Raw genomic sequence first — 12,161 nt, forward strand, 5'->3', positions numbered from 1 at the left:
GACCTCGGACTGGGGACCCTAGCCCCGGGTCCCAAATGGACGGGAGATTCCGGCAGCACCGGACGGACGGGATTTTCCGGCAGCACCGGACAGGCGGGAGACTCCGGCAGCGCCGGAGTGATGGCCGATTCTGGCAGCTCCTGGCTGATGGACGGCTCTGGCAGCTACTGACTGATGAGCAGCTCTGGCAGCTCCTGACTGACAGATGGCTCTGGCAGCTCCTGGCTGACGGACGGCTCTGGCAGCTCCTGACTGACGGACGGCTCTGGCAGCTCCTGACTGACGGGCGGCTCTGGCAGCTCCTGACTGACGGGCGGCTCTGGCAGCTCCTGACAGACGGGCGGCTCTGGCAGCTCCTGACAGACGGGCGGCTCTGGCAGCTCCTGACAGACGGGCAGCTCTGGCAGCTCCTGACAGACGGGCGGCTCTGGCAGCTCAGGACAGACGGGCGGCTCTGGCAGCTCAGGACAGACGGGAGACTCTGGCAGCTCAGGACAGACGGGAGCACCTGTAGGGAGGAGATGGAGAGACAGCCTGGTGCGGGGGGCTGCCACCGGAGGGCTGGTGCGTGTAGGAGGCACCGGAGAGACCGGACCGTGGAGGCGCACTGGAGGTCTCGAGCACCGAGCCTGCCCAACCTTACCTGGCTGGATGCTCCGCGTAGCCAGGCTAGTGCGGCGAGGTGGAATAGCCCGCACTGGGCTGTGCTGGCAGACCGGGGACACCATGCGCAGGGCTGGTGCCATGTACCCCGGCCCGAGGAGACGCACTGGAGACCAGATGCGCTGAGCCGGCTTCATGGCACCTGGTTCGATGCCCACTCTAGCCCAGCCGATACGAGGCGCTGCTATGTACTGCACCGGGCTATGCCTGCGCACCGGGGACACCATGCGCCTCACGGCATAACACGGTGTCTGCCCAGTTCCCCTCTCTCCACGGTAAGCACGGGGAGTTGGCTCAGGTCTTCTACCTGACTTAGCCACACTCCCCGTGTGCCCCCCCAAGAAATGTTTGGGGCTACCTCTCGGGCTTCCTACCGCGCTGCCGTGCTGCCTCCTCATACCTCCGCCTCTCGGCTTTCGCTGCCTCCAGCTCTGCCTTGGTGCGGCGATACTCTCCCGGCTGTATCCAGGGTCCCTTGCCATCCAGGATCTCCCATGTCCAGGAGTCTGGAGATCGCTGCTGCTGCCCGTTACCACACTGCTTGGTCCTTTGGTGGTGGGTGATTCTGTAATGCCCGGGGTGTAGTGGAGGAAGAAGTCAGGTGCAGGAAACAGAGAGTTCAGAGTTGCAATACTTTTTTCTTCACCACACCGGTGAACACGACGCCACTCAAACAAATACCCCAAAACACAGGGGAACTAAACAGTCCAGAACAGCACACATACACGCAAAACCGTGACTTACAGGCGTCACGGTTGATAGAAAAAGGAACATAGACTGCCCACCCCAACTCACGCCCTGACCATACTAAAACAAAGACAAAAACAAAGGAACTAAGGTCAGAGGTTATCTTATGAAGGGTGCGTAAAGGGCTTTGCAGACGTGGTTCCCTTGCAAACTGCTAAATAAATATAATTAAAATGCGGAAAACCCTCCCACTTGCTGGCCAACATATTTTCTTGTGGCCTTTTCATTCAATAGGGTTTATCAGCACATTTGTCTCAAGCCATCCCTTTAAATACAATGTACATTTAGTTCGAATTTTGTCGACAGACTGTAATACATAGAGAGAACGGGTTCATAAAACAGGGATCAATGAAAGAAGTCCATCTAAATATATGCATATTCCTCTCCTCTGTGCCGGAAACCACTCGTCCACTGCAGGAGCCTCGGTCTGGCTCGGAGTCCACCCTGTGTCAGCCCAGTGGAGGAGTGTCAAAGTGAGTTCTGGGCGTATTCCGCCCAAGGAAGGAACCAGGCCCACTCCCCACTGCTTCTAGCAGTGACTCCTTAGGAACCTCCCCAGCTCCTGGCTGGTCTTCTCCACTTGTCCATTGAACTGAGGCTGGTACATGGATGTGAGGCTGACCGTGACCCCCAGGTTCTCCATAAAGGCTTTCCAGACCCTTAAACGTGAACTGGGGACCATGGTTGGAAACGATGTCGTCAGGAAGCCCATAGTACCGGACGACCAGCTGGAATAGTCCCTCAGTGACCTGGAAAGCGGTAGGTAGACCAGAGAGTGGGGTAAAACGGCAGGATTTAGAGTATCTGACAACAACAACCATAATGGTAAAACCATCAGACAGGTGGAGATTAGTGACAAAGTCAATGGACAGATGTGACCAAGGCCGCTGAGGTAGTGGAAGGGGAAGTGGTTTACCTGCTGGAGCGTGCTGGGTAGATTTGGATTGGGTATATATGGACCATGAGTTGACATAGTGGGTGATGTCCTGCGCCAAGGTGGTTCCCCAGTACTTCTTGGAGAGGGATTGGATGGTGTGGGTGATACTAGGGTGATACTAGGGTGTCCAGCGGCGAGGGATGTGTGTGACCAGGTCAACAGCCGATCTCTTACCCCCATGGGGACGTAGATGCGTTCTGGAGGGCAGGTAGCAGGAGCGGGTTCCCTCTCCACATCTACGTCCCAAAACACGGGGCCAACGATATGGGAAGACCAATTAATGGGCTGGAGGGCACTTACTGGACTCTCAACCGGCATGGAACCACAGGGTACGGGAAAGCAAGTCCTCCGGCATCCTGATCCGCAGGCGGTGATTTTCATCCTCGACCGGGAGATGGTGGGACTATGACGTTGGAGCCACGGGAGGCAGAGGATTGCTTTGTGTACGGGTGCGGTGGTGATGAGGTAGGGAAGGCTTTCCTGGTGCATGAGTCCCATGGTGAGGGTGAGGGGTGCTGTGATGTGCCGGAGAATAGTGTTATATCAATTGTAAAAAAATAATAAAGTACATGCTATTCCACTTAGAACTGGCAGGTTCATTAGACCTTATTCATGGTGTCCTTGTGGTACAGCTGGTGGAATTTATTATGGAATGAAGTCAAGTTCAGAATATGACACATCTGTAGACTCTCCACCCAAAATTAATAGCAGGTGAATAGCATTCTATTCTCATGCTTAAGTTCAAAGTCAGAATACGCATTGAGCGAAAAGTGCATTTACGCGCTCAGGTCAGAATGGGGGGCCATATAGAACTGCATTCACCTCTCAAAGCATGCTTGCTGTAAGGCCTTTTACACATTCTCTGAGGTTTTCTTTGTTAGTTTCTCCTCTGCATAATTCTTTGAAAAGCTCTGTTCTAAAGATACAGTTTATTGGCCAAGGGTTTAAAGAAGAGGAATTGGGTCCAGCTGAGAGTTAGAGGAGACATCTGGGCTGCTCATGTTGACATCACATTAGTTATATCCCAAAGAACATGGACTCGTCTAGTGGGTCACTCACCCTCTGGGATCTGGTCACACAAATGTGCCACAAAATACTTTTAAAAAAGTAATTTTTTATTTTAGCAACTTTTGTCCACAAATAAGCAGTCTGAAATGAATCCTTTCCTGCTTTGTTTTTTTTTACAGTTAAACTAAGGAATGTGTATTCAATAGAAAATAATGACGAATGCTATTTTCGGAGTTTGAGTTCTCTATTTGTAATGTGATGACAACTAATTGCAGTCCGCTGGTGTTATAATTTAACAATGCATTAAAAAAAACACATTTCAGCTATATTATGAGTATTGAAAGTGCTCAATATGAGTATTTAAATGATATTATGAATATTTATAGTATTTTGAACGAGCATTTCAAGGAACATCCAACACCTTTCCGGTACTTTATTACCTTCCGGAACCTACACTCATTCCAGGAAGTCTTTGTAATCATTGGGGGGGGGGGGGGGGAAGCAATCACCCTGCAAACTGTAAATGCCATGCTGTGAGTAATTAGTACCTAATTAATGCCAGAGCTGAGGCAGCTACCATTACATTTACAGTGACGAGGCAAACATTAAACGTTGATTATTATCCGTTATGATACGGACAGTTAATTGCAAAACATTCATTTGTCTTACACTAAAATGAACCACAATGGATTAAGTCAATCGCAATCACGGGGATCTAATGTTACCGGTTGAGTGGCAAATGCCATGTAATTCGAGAACGTTCTCCAAATGACAACTCCGCTACTCGTCGGCTTGGTTCCCCTAGTAACCTTGTTACCATGACTATGGCCCTGTGTTTTGAACATGGCTCTCTCAACGCGATACGTATTGATTTATTTTTGAAGTGAAGGGCAAAACCATCAAGCATCACTTCTAAGCCAGCAATGTACTGTATTAAACATGTCCAGTATGTGACTCATTCGTGATGATCAAGCTCTAACTCTAATGGCCCTGCTACTCTTTGTTCATATTCTTGTTGTTGTACCTGCTTCAGATTTACTGGCAACTCCTTGAAGTCCACCATATTTTTTTTGGACACAAGACAAGGAGAAAGGACTAACATGTTCTCAAAAGGGGTTTGAGGAGAAGTAAGCTGTTCTGTCTCATCTGCGAAGTCCAATGATCCATCTTCTTGGAAAATAGATAAGGGCCCTCTTAGGCTAGTAATAAAATCAAAATGTATTTGTCACATGCTTCGTAAAACAACAGGTGTAGACTAACAGTGAAATGTTTTCATGTGGGTCCTTTTGCAACAATCGTAAGTCCACATATAGCTGTTGCTCTTCACAGCTGCGCATACGCGTTCGTCCATCTTTTCCACTTAACTTGTTACAAGCCAACAGTTTATTCTGACATTCCATTTCTTTTGAGATGCTCAAGGACAAGATTTTAAAGTATTATGTCTCTATTATGTCAATTTAGAGAATTGACAAAATACTTAAGATTCACAAGGCTGTTGGGCTCACAGAGGCAGTTGATTGTTATGCTTGACAGGAATCAGAAAGGACCTGTCTGTTTTTTCTTCCAGCCAGTGACTCAGTTACCTGGCCTGCCGCCTGAACCTTGGGAACCGCCCACACTGTAAAGCTACAGACAGACAGTCACAGGAAGAAAATCCCAACCATTGTTTCCTTTCGGTTATAACAACATTGGACCTTCGTGATCCAGTCGCACTGCTTGTCTACAGACAAAGACAGACAGACCGACAGACAGGAAGAGAATCCAATCAGCCAAGGTTTCCACTGAAGAGAAAGCCAGGAAAGCTCTTTTGCCAAGCAACAGCCTTGTTTACAGTTTGTTTGCCCTCTGTGGGTGGATTTCAAACCATTTCTTGGAATAAAATCTCAGTACTTGTTCTAACAGGGGTGGATGTTTCTTCCTTAAACAGATCAAAATAAAATCTCAACCAATGCACCAATAGGTCTGCTGTGTCACAGTGAATTTGTCCAAATTTGGATTTTTAAAAATGTGTAAAGCCTTATTTTGAAATCTCAGAAAGCACAGTCTGCTAATCTCTCTGGTTTGGTCATTTCTCACAGGTCTCCAAATGGATGTTTTCTCCCACAACACCCACGCAGTATCATAAGAAGAACATCTCAGTAAGATGGAACAATCTTTTTTAATGATACATCATGTTTTTTTGTGATTCAGTAGTGATCATCTAGGATATGCTGTATAGGGAAAGGATGTTTATGTGACCAGAAAAAACTTATTTCACCCAAGCTAGGGGAATCTCGCTATACCTGCAACTGGGTCCCGGAGTTTTCCTTGGTCTGTTCACATGAAGCTCCAAGAAACCTTTCAGTTAACTCTTCCAAATACGACCATGGACCATTTACAATATGAGGTTACATGAGCTTCACAGTGCGCGTTTATTCACATCTTAGTGCTGAGAATGGTGTGAATGTGGAAGAATAAAACTTGAACGTCACATAAAGAAATGATTCTAAACTAATTGCGGAGTTGCAGTGAACTAGCATTGACCTCAGGGTAATCTCTATTGAGAGAAAAGTGCATTTATCTACATCCATCTCACCACAACGGGGCAGAGTTGGAGTACTCAAAGGAATTCCTATTGTGTGACTGTTACCCTGGAAATACTTCTATAACTTTACCAACTTCTCTCCAGAGTGGTTAGGAGTTTGACACTGTAAGGGGGAAGTACTTCCAGTAACTGAAATCAGGAAATATTCCCTTGGGGATGGCGTAGTGAGTGAGTAAAACCATTTCCAAGCAAGTCTGCTTCGACGCAATAGACTGACACTTAGAGTAGTGTTTCAAATGGTAGGTCCGAGACCTACACGTTTTTCGCAGCTACTTTCTTCTGGCCGAGGCCTGACTAAGGACTTAGTCTAGACATGAAGGTAATTTTCAATGGCTCTACACTCTTAGAAAAAAAAGGCGCTATCTAGAACCTTAAAGGGTTCTTTGGCTGTCCCCATAGGAGAACCCTTTCCGCAGAGGCTTCTACCTAGAACCAAAAAGGGTTCTCCTATGGGGACAGCTAAAGAACTCTTTTGGAACCCTTTTGTTCTAACAGCGCAGGCCTAGGTGGAACTGAGGAGAAATACATTTATGAAACTTTCTATTAGGGGATTTAAAGCCCCTTGATTAAGGCGCATTGGCTGTAATCGATCAACCAAGTTGAATGATAAATATAAGATTTGATCACCATACTAGAGCTAAATATAGTTAAATATAGTCAAGCAAGGGATGTATTCTTAATCCAGTGGACCTTGTCTGTAGAAGATACAAAGTTTATAATCAACAATGATGTTTTTTTTCCATGCTCATTACAATACAGTGAACTGTATACAGTACATATGTAAATAAAGCATCTCTTCCAACTATTGCCACAGTTACAATCAAATATTTTTGATTGAGCCTTTGCTTTACTGCTCTGTCTATTGCCCTCTGGTCAGACTACATACTCCTAGGAGAGAGGATGGGCCCTGGTTAAAAGTGGTGCACTGCGTTGGGAATATGTGCCATCAATCTTTGACCTTATAGTTACTGAGTTAGTGGGTTTGACTGGAGTTGTTGGTTGGCTACCGTCCTTCTCCATGTGATGAGTGGCTTTGATGAACAACCCTTTTTTTCCCTCACCCACTTTTCTGTGGGAGTCTGTATTACATACTTCATTGATGTGTGGAAGGAAAGGGGGAAGAGAGAGAGAGGTTATGTAAAGTGAGTCACCGCGGCTCTGAGAGGTTCACTCGTGGGCCGTGGCGCCACAGCAAACAAACCTGAAGAGGTGCGCAACGGGTGATCACTAGTCTTCATGGAGACCACGGCCAGCCCATACTCTCAGAAGCCACTTTCTGGCATACTCTCTGACGCCGCTTTCTGGGAAAACCCCTCCGGGAGGCTGAGCTTGCTGGGGAATTTGCTCCTCCAGATGTTCCTGCAATCTACCCCCCTCACATACACAAGAACCCTGAGACCAACGGCGTAACTTTGAACCTGACAGCCCCAATATACAACACAATGGCCCCCCTGGGAGATTTATAACTGTGAAATGGTTGTTTATGGTGAATTTTGAAGGGGAAATACATTTCCTGATTGTTTGTTCAAAATATCCCAACCACAACTGAAATACCAAAAATGAAATGAACGCAAGAGAAGTGACACAATTAAACCTGGTTAATATTGCCTGCTAACCTGGATTTCTTTTAGCTAAATATGCAGGTTTAAAAATATATACTTCTGCGTATTGATTTTAAGAAAGGCATTGATGTCTATGGTTAGGTACACATTGGGTACACATTGGAGCAACGATACGCAACATTGCACTCCTCGTGGAGTGCAATGTAATCAGGTGGTTAGAGCGTTGGACTGTAAGGTTGCAAGATTGAATCCCCCGAGCTGACAAGGTAAAAATCTGTCTTTCTGCCCCTGAACGAGGCAGTTAACCCACTGTTCCTAGGCCATCATTGAAAATAAGAATGCGTTCTAAACTGACTTGCCTAGTTAAATAAAGATTAAATAAAGAACAGCCAAATCAGTGTCCAAAAATACCGATTTCGATTGTTATGAAAACTTGAAATCGGCCTTAATTAATCGGCCATTCCGATTAATCCATCGACCTCTAGTGTGGTGGGGTGTGGCTTGAATCAATGAGTGACGTATTTGACGGGCAGCGGTGCATTTTCAAACCACAAACGAGCCCCTCTGTAATGGGTCCTATGTGTTGCTGGTGTAGAGAGTCAGGCGCAGGACAGCAGCACAAAGTAACAAATACACGCACACCACGACAGACCGGAAATACAATAAACAATCACTCCCAAAAAAACATGGGGGAACAGAGGGTTGAATAATGAAACAGTAATTGTGGGATTGAAATCAGGTGTGTTGTCACGTTCGTCGTTGGAAACATACTCGGACCAACATGCAGCGTGATCTGACCACACGTGTGTTTGGTCAGTCCGTCAGATCAGAGGCAGTAGGGATGACCAGGGGTGTTTTATTGATACTGTACAGAAAGTATACAGACCTCTTCTCCTTTTCCACCATTTAATCCGTTTTAGAATAAGGCCACAACTTAACAAAATGTGGAAAAGGTCTAAATACTTTCCGAATGCACCGTGAGTACGTGAATTGGACCATTTCTCTCTCCTGCTAAACATTCCAAATGTATCGAGAACTTTCGTATGTCAAGGAAAAGATATGAGTAAAAAGCACATTCCTTTCATTAGTAATGTAGTGAAGTAACAGTAAAAGTAGTTTCAAATATGAATAGTAAAGTGAAGTAGAGATGCCCCCCCCCCCCCCCCAAAACAACTTAAGTAGTACTTTAAAGTATTTTTACTTAAGTGCTTTACACCACTGGGAGTTATTGCTCCATTCTCCTTACCAGGGTTTGCCAAAGTCGGTCCTTCGGCACTCCTGGGTGCACGTTTTGGTTTTTGCCCGAGCATTACACAGCTGATTAGAATAATAAAAGCTTGATGAGGACTTGGTTATTTGAATCAACTGTGTAGGGCAACAACAAAAAAACATGCACCTAGTGGAAACCCTGCTTACAAGCCTTGCTCAACCTTTTTCCCCCTTTACAAACCATGGCCTCTGAGGACGAGACCAAAGCAAATGCATCATTGACACGGGGGGATCCAATCATACAATGTTGAATTGAATAGTACTGTATAGTGTAAAGCCACAGAAAGCTGAATGCATCAAATTCATCATGGTATATTATTGAGGAATTCAAATTGGCCTCTGTAATAGGAGGTTCATGATCCCCTGTCCTCCCTGCAATTTGTGTGCCTGCCTGATACTAGGAGGCAAAGGCTTCATCCCAATTAGATGGGAGATTATGGTGCATGGCCAGAGATGATTATCCTTAATTTGTTCTTGGAGCCAAATTATTTCAACCTCCTTCCCCTTTGTCTTCTCGGTCTATATACAGTATGTGCAAGTCAGAGAGGAGAGACAGAAATGATGGATATGTTTTGCATGTTTCATATATCATATTGAATGTAAAAGACATCAAACCTTTGATCTGAACCAATCTGTCCTTTTTGATCTGGTAATGAAAATGAACAAAACCTCATGTCATTATGTTTCATATAGTTACATTTTATTTCCAAAAATAATTCTGTCACATAAGGAATTCTGGGAAGAAAAAAAACATAAAAATATATGCATAAATATTACAATCTAAGTCGAACAGTTGCACAGTAGAAACAAATAAATAAATGCTAATAAATACAGAAATAAATAGACAAATTAAAGCATTGGATAATACAAAACTATAACAGCTTCTCCATCAGTGATTGTGCAAAGCAGTCCTTTTCCATCTCATTCTTCTTTCTACTCATTAATCCGTGAACAGGAACCTCTTGGTGTGTCCTTGACTTCAAGACACAGGTTCACCTTTTGCAAACCTCAATACCTCAATCTTCACATTGAGCGAAGCTCTTTCCCAGGCCACAGGACAAGATTTCCAGTCTTGATTCTGACTGACTTCCAGTCCAACATTCATCTCCAGTTGCCCCTCCATACTTCTGACCAATCAGTACTGAGGAGGAACCTAGTGAGGCTACCTGGTTTCCAGTGTGTGCTTTTCAGCTTGTTTCCTATAGACGTCTCCTTTGTGTCCCATTCGCCACTTGCAGTGGGCCATAACCAAGCTTATCCAGCATCAACCAGCATTAACCAGCCTTAACTGGTCTTAACCGGCTTTGACCTGCCGACTGATCTCCAGGTAGGTGATGGACTTGAGGAAGCGAGGGTAGCAGTCTTTCTCCATCAGGGCGTAGATCTTCTCCTGGGCCAGGCTGAAACAGGACTGGCTGGGGCGCTCCAGGTTCTTCTTGGTGATGGCTTTGGTTTCATGGTCTAGGTTGACCTGGGTAAAGAGGGCAATTTTGATTAATATGTGTTTAACAATAAACTAAGTGTTACTGAGTATTGTTCATGTACAATTAGTAAATGATGTGTGTGTGGGCGCATATATTTCTGCAGTGTACATCGAATCCATGAATTCCCCTTCAAACATATTCTGTATGTAGTTAGAACAATTGAATCATTGTATTTGTATTGTATATTGATATTTACCTCTCTTGGTGCATCACTGCAGACATACTCCTCATAGATTTTCTTAGCCTTAGCGGATAGCTTTGAGGAGGGCTTGGTTATCCTGTAGTCTTCACAGGCCAGGTAGAAAGATATGTTCTCCTCACTAAACTCTGACACCAGGAAAGCTCTGAACAAGCACAGTCCATCTGGAAAAGAAAAGATGAGACTCAATTTCAACTGGTGTCCATTTTTTATATTTGGAAAAAGCTGCATTTCCGATAGTGTTTAAGTATGAATAGTATATTTTAATGTGATACTATGAGTGCATCATGATACTGCTCTTTAGGCTATTTACTCTGGCTATATGGGGTACCAGCCACATGGCTTTTCCTATCCACTTTTTCAATGCACATCTCTACAAGATATACTTCTGAGCTTGTACAGTATGCCCAATTAAGTATGCTAAAGATGCAGGATCTTAATTTGACCAGTTTCCCACAGCAGGAAAATAATCCTGCAGCAAAAGGAAAAGTGAATTATTGTGTGGGTTATAATTAATGGAGATTTTTGAAGGGGTTGACACACTTTTAGCTTTTTAAAATAATTTCCTGCAACAACAGGGTGATCAAATTAAGATCCTACATTCGTATATCATTTAAGTAAGAGAAGTGATCAGTATGATAACCCCTATCAATAATCAGACTTACGTTGGTTGGACAGCAGGTTCTCAAACGACTGCCTCCATTTTAAGGGCTCGTCCATATTTAACCTGTTGATAAAAAGCGTCAGGTTAGTTCACCCAGTCCTAAGAATATGTGTTAGCATTTATTTAGCATAGTATCCTAAAGTTTTTTTTCTTCCCATTTCAGGTGCAAAATTTCAATCGTGACTACATTTATCACTGTTCAATTTAGATCAAGTTTAAAAATCTATATAGCAAGTTGAGTATTCTGAGCTAAAATATCTTACGTTATTTTGTCAGTCTTGTGTGAGTGACTGATGCTCAGATCTGGCTTCTGTAGAAAGCTTCTAAAGAGAGCTTTGAGTTCCTTTGCCCTGTGAAAACAGAGACACCATTTACATTAGATTGATGCAATCATTCACATCTTACTTACAACTGTCCATCCAATTTCCCCATGAAGTAGCTATATAATAATTCCCATCGATGTAAATCCAAAATGTAACCCAAATCCAGGCACATATAATGAGATGGAAGAGATAGTAGAGATATAGGACAAGACATACCTCTCCAGACATGTGATAGGCAGTGATTCCAGTTCTCGGCACATGGCGGGAGATGATATGTGATCCTTTGTGCTACTGTGCTGTATTTCTGTAGTGTTACGGAGCTTCTAGTCTACGATGGCTCTAACACTGCAGTGAAACTAGTTCTCAGTGTGGTCTACTGGCTGTGTGTGAAGAGTGTGTTTTTATAAGGCAGCCCCCTCTGTGACATCACGTCTCTCAGCCAATGACATGAGGGCCGTGGGTGGAGAAAAATACTCCCTCCTTTCATTTTTTTTCTTTTTGGGGGGGGGGGGGGGGGGGGAATTGACCATCACGTGTGTGATTAGAAAGAAGGAAGCAAATATAAGCAAGCATATTATATTAAGCAAGCATAATATAAAGTTAATTGCAAATCCACACAATCATTTATTTAAATGTGTTGTATGGATTGAGTTTATTTCCAGCCCTAAAGCAAAAAACATCTGTTTGGAGTTGTAATTGTAATGCCACTGCAATAAATAAT

At 44.4% G+C, this 12,161-nt stretch overlaps 1 protein-coding gene across 1 annotated transcript; it reads right to left on the minus strand.

The window, feature by feature from the left end:
• Positions 1–9,448: 9,448 nt before the first annotated feature.
• Positions 9,449–11,815, minus strand: LOC139386933 (regulator of G-protein signaling 5-like). Its single transcript, XM_071132824.1, has 5 exons — positions 11,657–11,815; positions 11,381–11,467; positions 11,119–11,180; positions 10,451–10,617; positions 9,449–10,241 (listed from the first exon to the last, which is right to left on the minus strand). Exons 1-5 carry the CDS (start codon positions 11,698–11,700, stop codon positions 10,065–10,067), a joined length of 537 nt encoding a protein of 178 aa, XP_070988925.1. The 5' UTR covers positions 11,701–11,815; the 3' UTR covers positions 9,449–10,064.
• Between the last annotated feature and the right edge of the window lie 346 nt (positions 11,816–12,161).

Source organism: Oncorhynchus clarkii, chromosome 28 (assembly GCF_045791955.1).
Source record: "Oncorhynchus clarkii lewisi isolate Uvic-CL-2024 chromosome 28, UVic_Ocla_1.0, whole genome shotgun sequence".
NCBI lineage: Eukaryota > Metazoa > Chordata > Actinopteri > Salmoniformes > Salmonidae > Oncorhynchus > Oncorhynchus clarkii.

Coding starts and splice junctions, on each gene's coding strand:
- LOC139386933 (XM_071132824.1), bottom strand. CDS start 11,700: ATGTGCCGAGAACTGGAATCACTGCCTATCACATGTCTGGAGAG. Junction 10,618..11,118: donor GAACCTGCTGTCCAACCAAC/GTAAGTCTGATT, acceptor TTTCTTTTCCAG/ATGGACTGTGCTTGTTCAGA. Junction 10,242..10,450: donor GCAGTGATGCACCAAGAGAG/GTAAATATCAAT, acceptor CTCTTTACCCAG/GTCAACCTAGACCATGAAAC.